Below are 23,505 nucleotides of genomic sequence, written 5' to 3'. Positions count from 1 at the left end.
TCATGTTCCAACATTCTGTTGTGGCTTCGGAGCCCTCGCGTGGTTGTATAAATATATACTTTAATTTATAATTTTAGCATTTTACAATTTAAGAATTGTTGTAAATTGGTTTAACGTAAACTTTTATTTATAGGCCTAGTAAATAATATACCCGGCGTACGCCATTTACAGAAGTATTTGCCATTTCCAAACCTTATTTACACTTTAGGATTTAATAACTGGGATCTATTAAAAATATTGTTTAGTTGTGCGTAATTAAAGCTTTGCAATCAACTTTTGTTTTCAATTTCAGATTATGTCTTACCATTCCCGTTTAAGTCGCTAACTTTCTCAAATATTTTGCGCTCATATGTTTTTCTGTAATGTCAATTCCTCTGTGTTTTTAAATACGAAACTTCTCCCAAAAATGTGTTTATTGAACAATCATTATGTAAGCGCCAGCATGTAGCGTGTCATGAAACAAAGCAACTATAATTTGTATATTTCTTTGCCCGACAACATGGGTTGGATATTGCGAAAAGTAAAAGTCATGACAGGGTTCGAAACGCATTATGCATATTATACCTATAAGTGGTACAGGAATAATTAGAAATCCTTTATTTAACACTATTGCGACAAGAATAAAAACAGGATTAAATAACGATTACACTACTCAAGACAACTGTTTCAATGAATAAATACTCAGCGATTCGTTGGGAAAATGTAAAATTCTGTAACTTTATCGATTTTATAAATTAAAGACATTCTAATTAACTATTCCTTCGTTTTACTTTTGCTGAAGTGGCATAAAGTACATTATAGAAAGTTGCCTATGGATATATGTACGAAGCTCGCACATATTCACATTTCCTTTAAATTGCAATTTTTAGGTTTAATATATTAGAGAAATAAAGTTATAAAGTATAACTTGTTGTGAGATTTAAAACATACCACAAGTTTTTGTTTTGAAAGGTTTTTTTTTAGTGAGTTCTTTTGTGCCTATTAAGATTTGAGATATGGCTAAAACACTTTCCACAAACGTTGCATTCGTAAGGTCTTTCTCCGGTGTGAACTCTTTCATGTTTTGTAAGACTTCCTGCCTGGCTAAAACAATTTCCGCATTCTTTACATTTGTAAGGTCGTTCTCCAGAGTGAATTCTTTCGTGAACTTTAAGAGCAGTTGCCTGGCTAAAGCACTTTTCACAAACTTTACATTTGTATGTTTTTTCTCTGATGTGTATTTTACTATGTCTTTTGAGGTTAGACAATTGAGTGAAACATTTTCCACAATATTTGCAATCATTTTGTCTTTCCCCAGAGTGACTTCCTTCGTGTTCTTTCAAGGTTTGAGCATGGTTGAAACATTTATTGCAATAAACACATTTAAACGGCTTTTCTCTGGTGTGAGCTCGCACGTGGATTTCAAGGTCGTTATTTCTTCCAAACATTTTCCCGCAAACCTTGCATTTGTGTTTCTTGAAGTGAACTCCAGTCAAATGATGTTTGAGTTTGTAACGATCTTTGAAACACTTTTCGCAAACGTGGCATCGGAACTCTGTATTCCGTGTTGACAGGTTCTTGCTTTGATATTTGCTTTGATTAGTAGTATTCATTTGATTCAAGTAAGTTAGTCCTTCAAAATCAGACTCTTCACTTACAGACTGATGTTCTTGTGATGAAGAATCTATAATCGTAGCAATTAAATCTTCAGAAAATTTATCTTCGTTCTCCTTTTTAAGTTTGTTTTTACAAAAAAGCCGTGGCTTGACATTTTTACTAATTTCCTAAAAAAAACAAGAAGTGTGCTAAACTAATTTTATTGCCGAATGATCAAATTCCTCACCCAACAAAAATAGCCGACACAACGTCATAAAATCAAATTGAACGGCGCTTAAATAAAGACTGTGAAAAGCTTGTTGTTCGTTTTTTCATTTCTTTTTTTCTCACTTACGTAAATTATATCGCTTTTCGACTTTTGCGCCTAACCTTTCACGCTTTGTTTCTTATCTTATCACGTTTTCTGTGGTCGCATCATAATTAGTTACGTTTGGCACTTACACCATTTCTTCCCTTCGTTAAGGCGATTCGGGAAACTGTAAACCAATAAAGGCAGTCAGGTTTGGAGAGGCTGGGAGAACCATTAGAAATTGCAACTAAACGTTTGAGCCATTTTGTGTCGTTGGCCGCAAACCGTTTACGCATTTAATATATCGCATGTGTTCTGACTCCTTTAATCCAATTATAAGACTCTCCTTTAGCGTTTCATGCATCCTACATGCCGTCATGTGGAGGTTCCAGTATTTTTGGCGCAACACCACAACTGACATAAACACTTAATGCTGTGTATTTCCTGTTTTATCCTAGAGTATGGCTTTAATTCAAGCGCTATTTACCAGCATTCGCTCAATCCCATCGTTCGAGTGTTGATTAATAATGTTAGCAACTTACACAACATACTTAGTCTTGTACATTGAAAGTTATATTATATTTATGACACTCTACATCAGGAATGCTTAAACTGGAGTAGGCGTTTGAAACTTCTTAGGTACGTAAAGCGTGTTTATTTTGTCTGGCTTTGTTAAGATTTTCGAACCAGTGATGTAAAGAAATTGTTGTTCACGTTTATGACACGAGCGAGCAAAATGTTGAAGCTTACGAGCGCAGCGCCCAAGTTAAAACCGCCTTGCCTTGCATTGTTATAGCTAGATACAACAAATCTCTGGAATGTTATTAAAAGTAGCAAACTATAACCTCTTTCCACCATAAGCACAACTTTGTTTCGACGCTTTGTTTACTCGCCGCAAACACAATTAATGTAGTGAATTTAGTTATCACTGCCGTGCGCCAGGTTGGAAAGTTTGGCCCCAGTAGCACTTTCAGCCGCGGTCACAGCCGCGCATTTTATAGAAAATGTGTTCAGCCGCGCAAATCTGACTCGAGCAAACGCGCAAAACTTCAGCCGCGCAAACTTCTGTATGAAACTTAACAAGCACAAAAAAAATTGGCGGGCCGCATACTGAAGTTGCATAACATTTTTTAACGCTAGTTTATAAGACGTATATACAATAATGCATCAAATAGAATCACTTGCGAAACGCTGAAAACGCACAGTTCGGCGATTTGGTCACGCATCAGTGGACAACGGTCACGTGTTTAGTGACGTCAAATTAGGCAATTTCGAGTAATATTGCATATTAAATGCTACACTATCCAACTTTTTAAATATTTACCTGCGCACTGCGCCCGCACACCAACCAAAAATTGCGCAGTGATTCAAGTATTCTATGAACGCTGTAAGTTTAATATAAATTCGCAATTTACAACTTTCGGTAGCCTGATGGTTTATTTTCAGCCGCGCAAGTTCAAGTCGAAATTTTATTTACAGCCGCGCATTTTTTCTACTGCAAAACATCTCCCCCGCGCAATATCCAAAGTTTCCAACCTGGGGCCCGTGCGGATGACCTCAGCCAGGGATCTTCAAAAAAATGGTACTCATTGCTGGGCTGTTCACATTTTTTTTGATGGGCTGTTCACATTTTTTTTGATGGGCTGTTCACATTTTTTGTCTGAAGTTTATTTCCTTCACCGCAGTTGTACCAACGGTAGGTCCTCCAGCCTTAAACACGTGTTTGATATTTTCATTTTATTATGTTTAAGGGATACGCCACGCATTCAGGTAAATCTAAGGTATATTTGGCTAAAGACATTTGAGAAGAACTGATCTAAGTGATGTTACTCGATTACAGAGTATACTTTGCCTCTCACAGTTTGCTGTAATGAACTTCTTAGCGACATTGTTTCACACGTATTATACAGTTCATATGCTGTTGTTATTAAGTAATGCGCTTAAACAAATATTTTTACGACTTAAATGTTTATCACAAAGCGTAAATGCTGTATGGGATTAATTAATTTAAGAATTAGGCTTAAACTTAAAGCTCGACCTCTCTAATAGTTTCAGGAATATTTACCTTGTAGTCGTTAGGCCAACCTGTTTTTTTATGGTTTCATTAAGGACAACAAACTCACGATTTGTCGAGCTTACAAAATTCTTAGTTGATCTTTTTCTAAATTAGTAAATTACAAAATGCAGAGCAAAACCAAACGCGTGAAATAAATTTGTTAAGTCGACTAAAGACTCACAATCCGACTCAACTTGATTGAAAAGAAACCTTATGTGACTTTACAACAATGCCTTAAACTAAATATTGTAAGTCGCTAAATTAGTCTTTTCTATTTTTAGCTCGTTGGTAACTCCCAAGAAGCCAAGGTTATCTGACGCAACGGACCTTAATTAATACAACAGTTTACTTTAAAAATATGTTGCACTGCAGATTACCCAGGTGCGTTTTTTCTTGGATGAATTAAGGCAGCTAACTTCACACAGAGATGTTGTTGCTTTGTATTGCGCAGCGGAGACCGAGTAAAATCGCGTCTGAAGCGGAAACTCGACTGGTTGCGTGGTTCTAACATGCAGGCGTTATATTTTAACTCTCCTACCAATAAATATTGCTTTTCCATAATGTTATGTATCAATGGATTACAGTTTATTAATAAACTAGATATTTTTACATTACCATGTTTATTAAGATTTTAATAATTAATCATAATTTTCCTTTGACATATTTAAAAGTTAAGATTGGTTTAAATAAAACAAGAATTTCTTGAGAGTGCCCAACAACGTTTAACCGTGCGTCTCGTTTTAGGAATATCCCACTAGGTCATGGACCTAGGTAATTTCAACCGTTAAGGCAATGCAGTCTTATGCCGACATAAGTTCCTGCCCTCAAGAGAAGTTTGAATTCTAGCAGCTATCCAGGTTTGAGCAACGTTTAAAGTTCTTGAGACGTGATATAAATATGACATACAGTTTTATTTTGGACTTAGTGCTTTCTTATGCAGTTTCACCCCTCATGAACTGAAATCTCAGTTAGTTTTGTGCAAAGTGCTAAGCTCGTTAACCCTGCATTCTAAAATGCACCGTAAAGGTATGTCGGGTGGCTTTTCTGACATCAGATATTTTAATAGCAGCCATAACATAGAGCAGTGAGAAATAATGGTCGAACTAAAACATCTTTAGCGCAATTGCTATATCTAAGGCATTAATGTGACAAATTTACTAAAGAAATGTAAGGAAAATATATGTTTTTATTTATAACGGCTTTTTTCCGATATGAATCGTCCTTTCATGTGTTCGAAGATGTCCGGCCTGAACAAAATTTTTCTCACAGTATTTACATCGGTGAGGTCTTTCTCCAGTGTGAATCCTCTCGTGTGTTTTAAGATCTGAAGACGAGCGAAAGCATTTTGCACATTGCTTGCACTTGAAAGGTTTCTCGTCGCTGTGGATTCGTTCGTGAGTTTTAAGAGCACTCGACTGTACAAAAGCTTTAGCGCAACGATTGCATTTGTGAGGTTTCTCCCCGCTGTGGATTCGTTCGTGCTGTCTGAGGTGTCCCAACTGGGAAAAACACTTTGCACATTGTTTGCATTGATACGGCTTTTCTCCAGTGTGATTTCGCATGTGAGTGTTAAGCAAGTGCTTGGTTCCAAACATTTTCGCGCACAGCTTGCATTCGTGCTTCTTGAAGTGAAGTCTGGACAAATGTTCGCGAAGCGCGTAAAGACCTTTGAAGCACTTTTCGCAAACTTCACATCGGAACTCTTGGTTTGTTTCAGCTTCGTGCTTGGGTTTGCTTTTGCTTTTTGAAAGATCTTTGATGATATTTCTTCGAACAATCAGAGGCTTGCTTCGTTCTTCACAATCAGACTCTCCACTTAAATGCTGAATATCCATTTCCAATCTGTCGTGGCAAAAATTGAATCAACAGTATGGTTGGCTTTCGGCTTCTTCTAACAAAGTACACTTATTAACTTTATTATCAAGTCCTTTTTAAATTGTTGCTTTATAACCTAAATACAAACACCAAGGCATGTTGTTATTGCGACCAAAATGTTGCTGACGACCATAATTATTTTAGTGCGGTTATAAAAACGAAAAAGGCGTTGAAGGTTTAATCAGCAAGCAAAGATGGCAGTTGTTATCAGTAGTCGCACCCGCACGACGCAAAGATAAATAAAACAGCTGAATTCCCATCTATCAACGTTATAACAGGGGGTCAAAATTAACACTTTACAATTTTACGATTGTTTTGCGAAATGCCCGACGCCATTTTGATCATCTTTAATGAAAACTTACGGTAACTAAGATATTTGCACTCACATGTTTCTTCTTAGATGTCAATTCCCGTTTTGTTTAATTGCGAAACTTCATATACAAACCCCAGATGCGTGTTTAGTTTGGCATTACCATTTTATGTGCACCATTAACACTCAGCGTTTTATAAAACCAAACAAATTATAGGTTTTATTTTGTTCACGCAACAAGATTGTTTATATAATAAAATCCGAAAAGTAAAAGTCATGGCAGCGTTTAAAGCGAATATTCACATAAATGTTAGGGATAATTAATTGTTAACACCATGGCGACGAGAAAATAACTGGATTAAAAAAATACAGAATACTGTTACTTTATCGATATCACACCCTTATTACCTGGTCTGTCTTTTTTTTCGGCGTAAATTAAAGCATAGACAAGTTCAATATTCGAATTTTCATTTGCAGATATAATTTCATTTATTTACAACCATTGTTATGTTTTATATTCTATGAGGTTTTGGTTCACAATGTGTTTATTATCGAACTAAAAGTTTTAGGTATATTTTTGTACGCTAAATGGACAAAACAACGCCATACATTGTAGGGAGAGGGTATGGGACCATTAATTTATTTAACACTATTGGGACGACGAAAAGAATAAGATTAAATAAATATTCTACAACTTAAAGCCACTATTTTAACGATAATAATAGCTCAAAATATATAGATGTCCAGTAGGTAAAGAAATATATAAAATTCCTAACCTTTATCAATTTTGGAAATTTAATGCTGTCTTATGAACTGGTCCTTCATTTCTACTTTTGCTAAAGTGGCATAAAGAGCAGCATATGAAGGTGCACGTCGATATATAGTCGACGCTCGGGCAATATTCACATCTCTTTTATGTTGCAGATTATTTACAACCATTTTGATTCATTTTCTGTAAAGATATAAAGCAATTAGTACGGTGTGAATTCTTTCATGGTCTTTGCGATGTCCTGCCTGGCTAAAACACTTTCCACAAACTTTACATTTGTATGGTTTTCTCCGGTGTGTATTTTATTATGTGTTCTGAGGGTGTTCAATTGAGTGAATCATTTTCCACAAACTTTGCATTCATGTGGTCTTTCCCCGGTGTGAATTCGTTCGAGCACTTTATAGGTTTGTGCATGGTTGAAACATTTGTCGCAATAAGTACATTTGTAAGGTCTTTCTCCGGTGTGAATTCTTTCATGACATTTAAGAACTCCTGCCTTGCTAAAACACGTTCCACATTCTTTACATTTGTAAGGTTTTTCTCCAGTGTGAATTCCTTCATGTTTTCGAACATTTCCTGCCTGGGTAAAACACCGGCCACAAACTTTGCACTCATTTGGTTTTTCACCAGTGTGCATTCGTCTACTTTCAAGATTTGAGCTTGGTTGAAACACTTAACGCAATAAGCACATTTAAAGGGTTTTCATCCAGTGTGTGATTCTCATGTGTATTTCAAGTGCGGTTCTAGTTCCGAAATGTTTCCCACAATTCTTGCATTTGTGTTTCTTGAAATGAAATCTAGACAAATGTATATTGAGTTTTTGCAGGTTTTTAAACAATTTTTCGCAAATGTTACATCGGAACTCCATGTTGTTGTTTGCAATTTTTTCCTTCTTTGTTGGATCCTTACTTATATCCTTCTTATAAGTATTCATTTGATCCAAGTCACTTTGTCCTTCACAATCGGACTCTTCACTTACAGGTTGATGTTCTTGTGATGACCAATCTGTTATTGTGGCAACAGAATTATCAGAAAATCCATCATCGCTCTCTGTTCAACTGAGTCTTAACAAAATCACTTTTGTTGGTTTGACATGATTTAGTTCTACTTTTGAAAAGTATAAAAAAGTAGCTCACAAATAATACGAAACACTGCATACAAACGACCTTTTGCAAATGCTCTTTTGTGTTATATACTTGGTTATGCTCATTGATTCCACTAAGATATTTCCCTTTTCTTCATGTGGCTTATTTTTTATTTACTTCTCAAGCTCCAATCTGTGACCATACTATTATTGTTTTGTGGCGCGATTACCATGAAAAACGCTGGTCGAACCAGCATCTTTCAATAGCTACTTGCTTTCCAAACTGGCGCCTAACGCTTGGTTTATCAGTAACTAATGAAATAACGACGCAACAACACCATGAAAAAATCATCACAGAACATCACAACGAGACTAACAGCCGTCTCTAACTTCAATTACGTCCAATAAAAAGCTTGCAAAATAGATAAAAAAACATCGCGTCCGTTTAGAAAAACAATCGCGTCAGTTTAGAACTTGTACGATATTCTGGTTATTCTTGTGTGCCGATCCGATACCGACTGTGTTTATGCATTTAAGCCAGGGAGTCGAACCGGAACCGAACCGAACTTTATGAACCGGTTTTGGCTCAATTTTTTCCGAACCGTAACCGAACCTGAACCGGTTTTTATAAGATTTTAAGGAGCCGAACCGGAACTGAACCGAATAATTTGAAAGTACCTGAACCTTAACCGAACCCGAACCTGTAAACAAAAGCGGTTCGCTCCAGCATGACGTCACAACTTCTATTTTACCGAGTTACGCGATGTTCGAAATTTTATGAAAAAAATATGAATATTGAATAAAAAAATCGTTCATTTTTTATTTTTTAGATATTTCAATATTGAGTTGCTGTTTTTTTAAAAAGTCACGGAACTTAGATTAAATGACTTACAATTCAAAGATTATTCTCTACATTTATCGACCCACATTTTGAGATTTAACGCAAATTATATTGTATCTGAACCGGAACTTTATGAACCGGTTTTGAAATAACGATGTTCGAACCGGAGCTGAACCGGAACTTTTAATTTACTCCGAACCGAAACCGGAACTGAACCGGATTCCAAAAAAATCATTGAACCCGAACCGAACCTGAACCGGAAAAGTCAAACGGTTCGACTCCCTGATTTAAGCCACAGTTTTCCAAAACCGCGCAAGATATTTTTTAACAACGACATTAAAAACTGCCTGGTATTAAAATCGAACCTTCCAATAGCAACCCGGTTTCGAAGTTTGCGACCAATATTTAAAATTTTACCAGGAACTCAGTAGGCCTAACAATTGAACGTCTTTAAATGTTTTAAACAATCTCTTGAATCACTTTTTTTTTTTAATATTATTGAACTTTTCAAATACGATAAAAATGGTTACGATAAAACTAATCTAAATTGATTAGAGAAATGGTAAATAACTTTACGCATGTATTAAAACTGCAATACTCAAATATTAACACAAATGTTTAGGCTGCGTGTTGTAAGTTTAAACAAAATATAATAGAAATTTTCTGACTAGAATAAAATCAGGAAGAAATCAATTGTAAACCCTTTTAAAATATTATAACTCCTTTTAATAAATATTTTATCTTCTGTAAATATACTTGACTAATGCTAACATAGTGGCTTGGCATACCCTGAGACTATATTTCCTACATTTTTGCGCAGCAAAACAAAGGCGCTAAAAGTTTAAGCAGCTAGCAGCTATAACACATTGCATGACCTGCTTTATAAGGCAGGCTCTACAAGATATTTGATCGTAGTTTTTACCGCAATGTCGCTATGGTTTCGTTTGAAATTCACGTGCATTACAAAACTGAAATTTTTAAATATAAACGGCTAGCAATAAACCTTAAAACACTGAAAATAATATTTAAATTTTCTATATAAACTTTATCGTTTTCACCTTACACTATTATATGCTTGATTGCTGATCTTTGAAAACAAGATAAAAACGATGTGCAAGAAACACCTCTTGATTAGTTTTAAGCAGAGTAAAAAATTTGAAAACCTTTTGAACTATAAATGATTTTAACAAACGCTTTATCTTGTCTAGTGCGTAGGTACAAGCCGTGATAAACTAGAACTGCAACTCTAAGTTGGCTCGCCACACCCCGAGGCTGTATTTCCTACACTCTTGCGCAGCGGACTGAAACAAAGTATGAACAGCGAGAAAAACAAAAGCGCTGAGGATTTATTCTCCACTAACTTTTAGGGAAATAGATTCCAATGTTCATTAATAATTTATTAAGTGAGGAAGTATTGTAACGTTTGAGATGAGTAGTTTAGTAAAGTCGAAGTTTCAATTATCTAAATTGTGGCTGCATATTCTGGTTGTATTGCTATCATGTTTAATTTTAAAGGTAAAACCATATTGGTTTCTCCTAATTTATTTATTTTTCTAGTGCGTACAAGCCGTGATAAACTAAAACTGCAACTTTAATTTTTTTTGCCTTAGGCTATATTTACCACAGTCTTGCGCAGCGGAGTGTAACAATTAAAAACAAATGTCTGGCAATATTCCAGTTTAGTCGGTTCATAACAAAGTTGAAACCTCGATCATCAGCAGGGATTGCAGTTACTTTGCTTTATGTTTGCTTTTTAAGGTTCGAACCATGGTAAGTTATATGCTTGCTGTATTTTTGTTAACCCTATTTTAAAATACTTTTCTTAGAATTGAAAAGAAATAATTTTCCAGCAAAAACTAAATAACAACGAAGATATAATAAAACACAATATTTGAAATATTTTTTTAAATTCTACTTGATAATATCGAATTTGCTAAAATTAGAAATTTGGACAAACCTTCAGCCAGCAACCGATATATACATAAAAATGAAATGAAAAGTAAACAAAAACAACAGAAACCACCCAATCCAAATATATTCGCCTTTAATTTATCGGCGCAACTTTAATTAAACGAATATTACAATGACTGTGAGAGAAAAGTGAAATCGTGTTGTGTGAAAGTTGTTATCAGTAGTCACACCCACATCACGCAAAGATGAAACAAAGAGCTGAATTCCCATCTATCAATGTTACAACACGAGGTCGGGAGTAACACGTGCACATTTTACTATTGTTTCACGTAAATTATTATTTATTTTCCAAGTTAACATTATACTCGACGTACGACATTTGTTTTTTTCAAACTTTTATTAACTGATGTCTGTTAATAATATTATCTAATTGTGCGTAATTAAAGCCTTTGTAATAACTTTCTAATCAATATTACGGGTTATGTCTCCACATATTTTGCACTCATATGTTTTTCTCTAAAGTCTATTTCTTTGTGGTATTAAAAGTGTATTTTCGCTCACAAACCTCATATGCGTAGTTATTCAACAAACACCTTTTTAGATGCGTTTCTAACTTGTTTCGTTCTATAAAACACAACACTAAACATTTGTATATTCAAGATTGCTTACATAGTAAAATTGAAAAGGCAAAAGTCATAAATGATATAGGTATAATTAATGGGTAAAGCTAACAGAATTAAATAAAGATTCACCAACTTAAAGGGACTGTTTTAATGACACAAAATAATTAATCAATGGTTCGGTGGGTAAATGCCGAATCCTGTGACTGAATCAAGTTGGGAAATTGAATACATCCTTATTAACAGGTCCGTCTTTTTTACTTTAGCCAAATTGAAAAACATAAGCGAGTGATTCTCAAACCATAAGCGATTGTTTCTCAACCTTTTTGCGCACCGACCAAAGTATAAGTGTAAGAGCGAAACTTTGGCTAAACTCTTTGCAAGGGAAAACTAATTTTTCACAAGTTTATAATTTTTTTGCCTAAAACCACTCCCAGTGATCTACCCAAGTGAACTAATGCATTGTAGATCCTATATTGTGTCATAGGTTGAGGAACACTGGTATAGGCAGTTGCACTTTAATATAAGTTCTATAAGCTTCGCAATATTCACATTTCCATTTGCAGATATATTTTAAATTATTTAAACATTGTTGTGTTTTATATGCTGTGAAATTTTAGTCCGCAGTTTCTTTGCTTATATTACAAAAAAATAAGTTTTGTAATTGAATTTTTTTTCTCTAGAGTGTGTTATTTTGTGTTTATTTAGATTTGACATCTGTCTAAAGCACTTTCCACATTCTTTACATTTGTAAGGTCTTTCTCCAGTGTGAACTCTTTCATGAACTTTAAGATGTCCCTGGCGACAAAAACACTTACCACATTTTATGCATTTGTAAGGTCTCTCTCCAGTGTGAACTTTTTCATGCTCTTTAAGATGTCCTGCTCGCCAAAAACACTTTCCACATTCTTTACATTTGTAAGGTCTTTCTCCAGTGCGAACTCTTGCATGAAATTTAAGACATCCTGCTTGGGTAAAACATTTGCCACAAACTTTGCACAAATATGGTCTTTCCCCAGTGTGAATTCGTTCGTGTCCTTTCAAGGTTTGAGCATGGTTGAAACATTTATCGAGTTTCTCACAATTCTTGCATTTGTGTTTCTTGAAGTGAAATGTGGACAAATGTGTAATTGGCTTACGACGATTTTTAAACAACTTCACAAATGTTACATCGGAACTCCGTGTCGTCTGGAATGTTGTCCTTTGTTGGATTTATCCTTACTTACATCCTTCTTAGAATAATCTATTTGATCCAAGTCACTTTGTTCTTCACACTTGGACTCTTCACTTACAGGTTGATGTTCTTGTGATGACCAATCTGTTACCGTAGAAACAGAATCATCGGAAAATCCATCATCGCTGTCTTTTTTCAAATATTTTGATTCAAAATTGGTCTGGTGGTTAGACATGTTTATTTATTTCCTGAAAGATAAAAGTGTACCGAACTATATTTAATACTGATTTATCAAATTAACAGCCCAACAAAGATGGCCAAGCTAACCTTATAACATCAAATTAAGGCGCGTTCAAAGAACGACTGTAATAATCTGCTATATTCAATACCGAAACAATTGCAAACATTATTAGCGTCGGTATTGCATACCCATGAGTAATTATACAACGCCGGTTCTCGCCCCGATTTTTTTAGTAAGCCTATAGAGCAGTGGTTCTTAACCGCGGCTCCGGAGCAGCATGTGGCCCTTAAAAGTCTTTTTAGAAGATCCCATCAAGGTATCAAAATAAAATGATTTTTGAAAGCATATTTGCGCACGAGTTAGCTCGAAAACAGCAGGTTTTTTAAATTAATTGTTTTATTACGTAACTGCTATAGGCAGCGGTTCCCCAACTTTTCTCAAAAATTTCCTTTCGGACCCTTTACAATTAATTTGATATTTCGCGGCCCTATAAAAATTCAAGGGTAAGTTGAACAGTGTTTCTTATAGTACACTAGTGCAGACAACTTTCTAACTAAAGCAAACGATTCACTGATAGCAGGTAGAACAACATAATAGATGTTTTATGACGTCACAAGAGACATCATAAAACACGCCACATGATCGAATAATAAAGCATAACTAAAGACAATAATGATGACAGATAATGTTTAAAACATAGACTAATGTTTAAAAACATTCGCTAAAGCCTAATGTGGAAAAACCTAAATACTAATTCTCCATGCGGACCCTCTAAAACTGTTGTGCGGGCCCCAGTTGGTCCGAGGACCCCAGTTTGGGAACCGCTGCTATAGAGCGTATCTCGTCCACAATGTACCATTGTGTGTTACTTTGTAATACAAACGCGTTTTAAAGAAGCGCGTTGAAATTACAAGTTCGCCGCTTGCCCAATAACATTTGATTGACACTTGATTATAATTAGACGAAGGCAGGAAGGATATCACAACCACAACGACGTTTTATGGCGATAATACATTTCAAATAAGCGGTACTAATGTTTATAGCGACATACATTTATCCAATTAAAACATAAGTATACACCGGGGTGGGTAATTATTTTTAACCCCGGGCCGCTTGGGAAACTTACAATGTTGTGGGGGCCGGGTCAAAAATAGTATCCTAAATACACGCAGTATGACGTCATACTCTGGCGGTATAAAACAAATAAGCTAACGAACTTTTTATTACGTTTGTAGTTTGCGAATTTGCAATTTTAGTCGAATTTAAAGAAGACGTCGTGAAACAAATGACACTAGGTTTGTCTTTAAATACCAACTTTAATTAGGATTTATAGGGGGACGTGACGCATTGAGCACAAATAGAAAATGTACATATCTTGTTGATATATTAGAATTTATCAAGTAGAGGGCGCGTTGAACCAAAAGTTAGGATTAAAATACGTAAAAACGTCACAAAAAACTTACAATGTTTACTTTGCTTTTTGAGGCTTCAAGTTTTGTGGTACAACAGCCATATTGCAAACACGGTATAAATCGGGAGAAACATACAACATAGCATTCATTAACTAAATCAGGTTGACAAAATGCGAATCGGTATGTTTCAGAGTTTGAAAATCATCTGGTATTTCATTCATATTTTGTAGACGGAATACATTCGACCGAAGCGCAAAAAATATATAAATATTAGGATAGGTTTGTTAACTAATATTGGAGAAAGTAGCATAATGCAGAGGACGCTTTTTGTCAGTAAAGATGCCAAAAATCGCGTGGCACTTACGAGAAAGGCAGAAAAGATTCGCGCGAACCGCGAAAATAACTTCCATTTTAGTATTGAAAACAGGCTAAAAATAGAGTTTTGTATAGGGTCATGAATAAATCCATCTTTGGAAAGAGTGTTTAGGATGCTTATATGTATTTTGGGAAAAATTTTACGCTGGCGGAAGAAATTGCTTGGCGGGCCGGATCCAAGCCGCGGGCCGTATGTTGCCCAGGTCTGGTATATAGGATTACAAAGCTCCCTAGCTCATGAAAACGAGCTTTGCATGAAATCATATCTCTCCCAGGCACTTCATATTAACAACGACTGTTTGAAATAGCTCTAGTTCGTATGATTTAAAAAAAAATTAGCTTTCCTTAATTGTTTCTAAAGCTTTCAAGAATTTAAAGCTACCTGACTAAAGAGCTTTTATAAGGAATATCACCAACCGCTTATCAAATTTATATCAGCTAGAATCAATTAGAAGTTAGATAGACCTAATTAAAACCTGACTCGGCGTACTAAAAAAACGTTGTATTTATATCGGCTTTTGCGTGTGTACTGCGTAAACACAATGCAAGAAACCACCAAGAACGGCCACATAACTTCGGTTACACATAATGTTGCAAGACGAAATAAGAATATCAAAGCCCATACAGTAGTAGGTATCATTTTGAGCGTAGCGAATAACTCTGTATTAAAAAAAAACATGAAAAACATAATGTTGCAATTCACATAAAAGTTTTCCAATGCTGCGCAACTTGTAACGTGTCAAGAAACAAAACAACTGTAATTTGTATATTTTTTTGCGCAATAACATGGGTTGGATATTACTAAAGTAAAAGTCATGACAGCGTTTTCAACGCATTATACATATTATACCTACAAGTGGTACATGGATATTTAGAAACACTTCATTTAACAACTTTCGGAATTATAAATTAGAAAAACTTTATTTAAAGCGACAAAAAGAGAAGACATTAATTCATATTTCACATCTCAAAGCTACCGTTTTAATATTAATAATGGATAAGTTAAAATATATAGACGTTCAGTGGGTGGAAAATGGCAAAATTATAAACTTTATCGACTTAATTAATTCAATGCATTCTTATGAACTGGTCCTTCCTTTTACTTTTGCTGAAATGGGATAAACTACCGCATAGAAAGTTGCACATCGATATATGTTTGAACTCGCACATATTCACATTTCCTTAAATTTCAGACATTTCTTTAACTTTATTAACCATTGTTGTGTTTTACTATCTGTATAGTTTTGTTCGCAATTTCTACTTTATTATATCAAAAAAATGTTTTGCAGGCATAAATGGTTGTGAGATTTAAAACTAGATTTTAGATTTTAAAATGTTTCTTCTCTAGAGTGCGTTTTTTTGTGTCTTTTAAGGTGTCCCGCCTGGCTAAAACACTTTCCACATTCTCTGCATTTGTATGGCTTTTCACCAGTGTGAACTCTTTCGTGGTCTTTAATACTTTTTAAATGACTAAAACACTTTCCACATTCTTTGCATTTGTAAGGTCTTTCTCCAGTGTGAACTCTTTCGTGGCCTTTAAGACTTCTTGTAAGACTGAAACACTTTCCACATTCTTTGCATTTATGGGGTTTTTCTCCGGTGTGAAGTTTTTCATGATCTTTGAGATTTCCTGCCTGGGTAAAGCATTTGGCACAATCTTTGCACTTATATGGTCTTTCCCCAGTGTGAATTCTTTCGTGTGATTTCAAGTTTTGAGAAAGATTGAAACATTTATCGCAATAAGTACATTTGAAAGGCTCTTCTCCAGTGTGAATTCGTTCGTGTTCTTTCCAGGTTCGAGCTCGTTTGAAACATTTAGAGCAATGATTACATTTAAATGGCGTTTGTCCGGTGTGGATTCGCAAATGATTTTCAAGTACACCAATTGTTCCAAACAGTTTCCCACAAACCTCGCATTGGTGTTTCTTGAAGTGAACTTTCGACAAATGTTCGTTTAGCACATGACGCTTTTTGAACAACTTTTCGCAAATGTCACATCGAAATTCTGTATTTGTTTGATTCTTGCTTTGTTCGTTCCTGGTATTCATTTGATCCAAATCACTTTGTCCTGCACAATCGGAGTCTTCGATTACAGGTTGCTTCTCTTTGGATAAATAACCGGTAATTGTGGCAACAGAATCGCTCTCTTTTATCTCATCCATGGCAAAGAAAACGTTTCGGCGTTTTGAAATGTTTTTAACTTCTGAAACTTATTTTTTAAATCCTAACACATTAATTAGGAAAACCTAGATTGAACGTTCAACTGCAAAATATTAAGTTTAGGAGCTTTTGAACAAAGGTCGTTTCGTTGGACATGGTTGTAGGACTTTGTATACCTCATGTGACCCTTTCTTCTTTATTTTACATTTAACACTGATTGTTTTCGGAGTCGAACCTTTTAGAAGAAACTCGGTTTCAAACCTTGCGACCAACGTTTTTATCAGCAACCAAACACCATCTAAACCAGGGGTTCTTAAACTTTTTTCACCGCGGACCCCTAAAATTATTTTTTGCTCCACGTGGACCCCTGTAGGCAAGAAATTATTAAAAATGACGTCATAAATTGTCGTCACAATCAAATAGCCTGTCAGAAAACATTTAGTGGTAAAACATTTTATTTTCAATTAAACTTTTTTTTAATTTAATTACTTTTTAAACGTACACTAATATTTCAATTTGGCCTTCATGGACCCCCTGAAATTAGTTCACGGACCCCAAGGGGTCCATGGACCCCAGTTTAAGAACCCCTGATCTAAAACAAGTTCTCAACTTTTTATGCTTCGTGGCCCTCTTTGATAAGCTCTCAACCCTCGTGGTCCCCATGCCTATTAATATGCCTAGCATTGTGAAATTTTCCACATGTTTTACTTCTCGCAATAATGACAAATACAGCCATTCAATTTACCTTAGTTAGTCGTTGCGAAGATTGTTCTTGTACTTCGATAAGTTATTTATAACATATTCGGATATTGGACCAAGCGAATATCATTACATCCGTCGAGACGATTTTCGGTTTCTCGAATTAAATTAGAGGACATTTAAGGATTTGATATTCAATTAGTTTACACTTAGAGCATAGCAATACTCAATTGTGTCCCGAGGATTTCGCTTCTCCGTCGCGATAAAAAGCATTGGTAATAATTAGTTGGACGTTCTAATCGCCCAAGAGTTTGTACGAAAGCTATTTGGCAAAAATTGAACATATAACGTAGGTATATTTTATACACGAGTTTTATTTTCATTTTCTTTCTTAAATTCTCCTGGAACAAGATTTCTACTAAAAATTAGAAATCCCCCTAAGGAACTTTGAAAACCACTGGCCTGAGAAACCCTCCGTTACTTAAACTTGTGGTTTTTATTATGATTCTAAACCTTCCTTGTAACGTTTTGTAGAGATTCGAACTCGGTTCGCGAAGGGGCGTTAAGTTTGTGTGGATAATATATTAAGTTGGAAGTAAAACAGGTGTTTTTTTTATAATACATGTTAAACTGTCGCTCAAAACTGCTGATTATCTTACAACAATTACGTCTATTAGGTCACACGCTTGCTTGTTGGCTGCTAAAGCTGCAGTTGTTTTTTTTTTACTATTAACTTCTTCTGTTTCTGGCTGATTTATGAGTTGTAGGCAATTCGCTAACGGATAACTTTATTTGCAGATAAAAGTGTTTAAAATGTTAACTTCGATAATTACGCCACGGTTCCTGTAATAGTTTAGTAAATTAAATTGCTAGATTGTTGACTTTACCGTTTCATTAGTATACTGATTTCGTTTATATTTAGAAACCGCATTCGTGGTGCGTATTAAACACGACGATTGTCATCCTCACTAAAAGCGACTTAAAAGTTAGGACTGAGGCTGTTTTTTCGTGAAAAACAGTAAGTTGAAAGTAAGGAATTTGGCTCTTTGTGATTATTGCAGTAAGTTAGAAGTTGTAGCGTTTGGAAGGTATTTCTTTATCTTAACTCACTGTATTGCCTAGCTATTATTATCAAAGGACGTGTCAGAAAATTACGTTACAATACGTTACAAGAAATGTATCGTAATAAAAAAACACAAATTCAAGTAAAGTGAAATTCATTTAATTTACCTAAAAATAATAATACTATACGGTTGGGAAACCCTCCGTAACTTAAACTTGTGGTTTTTATTATGATTCTAAACCTTCCTTGTAACGCATTGTAGAGATTCGAACTCGATTCGCGAAGTGGCGTTAAGTTAGGCCAGTGGTTCTCAACCTTTTATGCCTCGTGGCCCCTTCGAAAGGCTTTTAATCCTCGTGGCCCCCCTCGATTATAAAAAAATTAGCTAGAATTTGTGGCGGCATCATTCTTTCGTCGAGAATGCTTTTTATAACGGTGATTTTTAAGTTTTGAGGCTAGTAATAACGCATTTGACATCACCACAGAGCAGTTAAGACACTGCGCACAATTATGGCCGTCTCGTCTAACTTTTGTGAAGCCAAACGAGACGTAACTCTCGCACCATTTATGAATTTTTGACATTTGACAACACAAAATCATGTTTAAGCTTTGTGTAAAAACGTATTTTTAATAGTAAACTTCTGAAAGTGTGTGCAATTCAACTATTCTTCGTTCTGTTAAGCTTGCTTTGACCACTTGACACAATTAATTTTACATCGAAATTTATCAATGGAACAACAACAAATCTATCTCTACGAGCCAAAACGGTAATATCGTTATTTTGAAAAATGTTCAACTTGCTTGTATTAGTTTTAGTATCAATCCTACTTGCGGTTTACAAAAATAATTAAAATGCTGGTTAAGCGTTACAAAGAATAACTGAGCAAACTAGAAAAACACAAAGTTGGTTGTAAGTGACGTAACAAATGCAATTAGGCGACAGACAAAGAATTGCAAGCTTGAGGTCGACTGTTGCAAAACTTCTCACGAACAGCAGGTAGTAAAGAAAAAATGCGTTACAATAGGTCAAAGAAGGTTTAACACTACAAGTTTAGATTTAACTAAAAAACTGAAAATAATGACACGGTTTTGCAATACACGTCATTACTACAGACTTATGCTCGTGGCCCACCAATGACAGCTCCGTGGCCCCCCAGGGGCCGAGGGCCACGGTTGAGAAACCCTGAGTTAGGCAATACTGTGGGTTAAGATGAATACGTAATACAAATTGATAAATGCCAATGATTCCGTTACAAATAACTTCTTAAACAGTGAAAAATTTAAAAAAACAATGCGCTACTTGACGTAGTCTGAGCGGGCCACGTAAAAAGGTCTCGCGGGCCGTGCTGTGGCCCGCGGGCCGTATGTTGCACGCCTCTGTACTAAACCTACCCTCAGTCATGTTAACTACAAGTTGTGCAATTGTAAACTGGTAGCCTATGAAGTTTAATTTAGAGCTAGAGTGGCATGTGCTACTCAAGGCGCTTTTGTGCTGAATAGACACTCCCAAAGAGGGATTAGCATACCTACTAAAATAGCAAATAAAATTCGGTTTTTCCCTTATTACACGATTGGTGTTTGCGAAAAATATATTTTACCAACTGCATGAAGAAAGAAAACAATTAACTCTAGGCACCGATATGTATATATACGTCTATATATTGGCGAAGCATTAACTCTTATGAACTGAACTGTCTAAAATATGCATTGAAGGGCTAATTTTGTGTATTTTGTGCAACTTATTATGTTCAATGCTTACTAAAGACTATCTTAAAAATATACTGGCCTGTTTGGTTTCCCACAAATTGTACGGAAATATCTACCATTTTTTCATTTTGCTGCTTTAGAATGCGAAGCAGTAATAAAGGTTATGGACGACCTGACGAACCCAAACATTCATGAAGTCACCGACGCCATCACTCGAGCACTTTTCGACGCCCACCCTAGAGGGCGCTATATGGTCGGCAACGACGCCAAGTTCTTTTTCCTTCCACTTTCCTTTCTGCCCACAACGATTCAGGTTTGTTTGAGACAAAATTTCTAGGTTTAGACCTTTCTAGTTCTTCTTTTGCGAAATAGCACTATCGCCAAGGTTTACCTATAAGCTGTATTTTAAACCAACGCCATAACGCGTATCACTGGTTTTAAAGTAACAAACCAGATTCTAAGCATTTTCGTTTTATTGTTTAGCAAAGGCCAAAAGAGAAAGGATAGATCAGTGATCCCCAAACTATGTGCCGCGGCACACTATTGTGCGTTGAGAGATTGTCAAGTGTACTGTCGCGAAACTTTTTGGAATTTGGGAAAATAGGTTATTTGTATTACCAATAAGCATACACGCAAGCATTTTAGGCTTTTGCGAACTATATCTGTTACAAATTAATAATATTGAGACATTTACATATTGTTTGTCGTGTGTTAAGGGCAATTGTAAAATTACTCTGTTGTAGTTCTGTTAAAAGTGTGCCGCGAGCCAAAAATGTTTGGGAACCACTGGGATAGATTGTTTAATTTTACTAACTCTCTTTGGATTAAATGTGTTTTACCTTTTTCCTTTGTTTCAAAAGTATTTGCTTTGTTTAAGGCTAGGGATGCTCAAAGTAGAATATCGAATCCTTGGATTCGAATCCAGATGGGATTCGAATCCAATTCTGTCGTTTATTTCGGGTAATTGGAACCGATATAATTTAATGTTTTACCGTCGATTGTTGCGCCTAATTGTACAAACGCGTGCGGTAAGTTGGCATGTCGCTGTGGCGACCAATTTATAGTGCTTGCTTTAAATGTAACCTGGTAGTGCAGTGTCAGCGTTTTTTCGGGCGACCAATTGCTTTGTGTCTGGCGACAACGTTCGTCTAATAATTAAGTGTCAATCAAGCGTTATTGGGCGAGCGACTAACGTGTAATGTCAGGAGCGGAGTTCGCAATTTCCCTAAATGTGTTAAGTTGCAAAAGTAACACGTGCTGACTATCGAGAAAATGCGTGCGCTATAGGGTTACTTAAGGTCAACTTTAGGCCAATATTCAGCGAGGTTATGCAGTTATGCACAGCGTAAATTATCAAGTATTCGTTATGTCAATAGTAACTTTACATTCTTTGCAGTACATTATTTGACTGCATAACAGATCAATTAGTCAAAAAAGAAGCACTAAGATCCAACAATGCTTTTAAAAACTGTACCGAATTGCTAAAGAGTTCTGTGTGCAGTGTTGCATTGTACTCACTATTGGCAAAAATATAAGTTTTCGCAACAACCTGGAAAGTGGACATGTATTACAGTTTACACAACTGCTTCAAATGACAGTTGTTAAGAATGTAAAACATTTTTTATTATAATATACACATGTTAGCAAATTGTTGGGGCGATTTATTGCTGTGATTGTGGGCCCTGTAGGGTAGAAAAAGATTAATCCATTCCCCAAACAAAATCGAGGTTAAATAATTTAATAAAAATATACTAGGATTCGCTATTCTGGATTCGTTATTCTAGATTCGGAACCTATTATTCTAGTATACCTTGGTATTCTACTTTGAACATCCCTATTTAAGACTGACTGCCAAAGTGCTTCGCGTACAAACGGAAAACGTGTTCAAAAATATGAACATACATTTTTAATTTTAATTTTTGAAATGTAATAAAAATTTCTTTCAAAGAAATTTAAAATAAATGTCAGTATACCCACAAAAAAATCGCGCTCGCTGCGCTCGCCAGGTGCGCCCGGACTTAAATTCAGTACATGAACAAACACTGAACTAGATTAACCATTAAGGTTATCGCGTTTTCTCAAAATGGTTTCATTACATTTTTCAATATGAATAGTGACGTGTGGACTCGAATTTTGAACCTAAGAAACGCTTTTTGTCCCGCTTTGCGTCAACACGTTACTGCCTCCTTAAAGGTAACTAAACACGATTTTAAGTGCAAAAACATATCCGGAGCCCGCCTAATTAACAGTCGTTTCTAACATTTAAATAACATAATTCGTAGTTAACATTTTGTGTGACCCGCAGAGACCTTTCTGAGTTTGGTTTTAGCCCGCGACTAGAAAAAGTTTGCCAAGCCCTGTTGTACAGTAGTGTGTACTCTTTTAACAATAATTAAATTGTCGCAGTTATTCACAACTTATTGATTTCGAAAGCTTTTGCTATCCAGTATCGTAAATCTTATTTGTTGCGCTTTGAATTTATTATGAATTAATGATTTAAGCAGAAGGAAGCAATCTCATCCGTCCCATTGACGTTGTCAGTATTGTAAATATATAAAATTTGGTTTTATTTATGTTTTGCTTTGTATTGCGGTCCGCGAAAAAACAGATTCACAAATAGTGGTCCGTGGTCCAAAAAAAGTTTGGGAAACCCTGCTTTAAGTAATTACTCTAATGGCAAAGCTACTTTTCTACTGTTGCATCTTGCTGCAGTTTACTGCCAAGAAAATATACTTTTGAGTAAGAGTAACAGCTCTAATCGCCCAACTGCATTACCTCGCTCAATCACTTGATCTCAGTTAACTCACACAAGCCTCCAGCTATATTACTAGCACCGTGCGCACTGGAGCGTAGCAGCGTGACCAACAAAAGAAGGTACAATCAGTGGCTGCTCGAGTTTTAGATGCTTCTTTTTAAATGCTCTTATTCTTACTATTATATTGGAATGGGTTGGCGACTGTTGGCGCATTTATTCTTTATACAATTTAAGATGCTTCCCTAACCCAACACATATAAGCTGCTATACTTGAACGTCATATAGTAGCATTTGTGATACCATACACCGCTTAAAATTCAAAACAACTTTTGCCTAACTGCTGTTTATATAATGCTGTCATTAAAATATAATGTAATCGTACAGCGGCCCTGTGTTTCAAAGCAACACCTTAACCTCAATTTGTTAAACCATATGCCATAGCACGAAGTTTAAAAAAGCAGCTACGTATGCACACTGCACAGCTTTTCTAAACCAATAACCTCCGTTTTCTTAAGCCCGAAACGCATGGCGTTTTATACGCATGGTTGGTTTTGTGTAACGCATGTCT

The 23,505-nt window shown here is 35.7% G+C and overlaps 3 protein-coding genes across 3 annotated transcripts; all 3 read right to left on the bottom strand.

Annotated features, from left to right (window-relative positions):
* Positions 1–959: 959 nt before the first annotated feature.
* On the bottom strand, positions 960–1,592 carry LOC146166706 (uncharacterized). The gene has a single exon (XM_083384636.1). The coding sequence runs from the start codon at positions 1,590–1,592 to the stop codon at positions 960–962; it is 633 nt and encodes a 210-aa protein (XP_083240762.1).
* Positions 1,593–4,803: 3,211 nt separating this feature from the next.
* On the bottom strand, positions 4,804–5,776 carry LOC146166705 (uncharacterized). The gene has a single exon (XM_083384627.1). It carries the CDS (start codon positions 5,774–5,776, stop codon positions 5,132–5,134), a length of 645 nt encoding a protein of 214 aa, XP_083240753.1. The 3' UTR covers positions 4,804–5,131.
* A 1,443-nt stretch (positions 5,777–7,219) lies between these two features.
* LOC146166704 (uncharacterized) lies at positions 7,220–16,748 on the bottom strand. The gene is made up of 5 exons (XM_083384617.1): positions 15,888–16,748; positions 12,578–12,745; positions 12,266–12,452; positions 7,751–7,900; positions 7,220–7,554 (listed from the first exon to the last, which is right to left on the bottom strand). Exons 1-5 carry the CDS (start codon positions 16,713–16,715, stop codon positions 7,220–7,222), a joined length of 1,668 nt encoding a protein of 555 aa, XP_083240743.1. The 5' UTR covers positions 16,716–16,748.
* Positions 16,749–23,505: the final 6,757 nt, after the last annotated feature.

Source organism: Ascidiella aspersa, chromosome 1 (genome assembly GCF_963924565.1).
Source record: "Ascidiella aspersa chromosome 1, kaAscAspe10.2, whole genome shotgun sequence".
NCBI classification, from domain to species: Eukaryota; Metazoa; Chordata; class Ascidiacea; order Phlebobranchia; family Ascidiidae; genus Ascidiella; species Ascidiella aspersa.
This window is presented reverse-complemented; position numbering and strand designations above follow the sequence as displayed.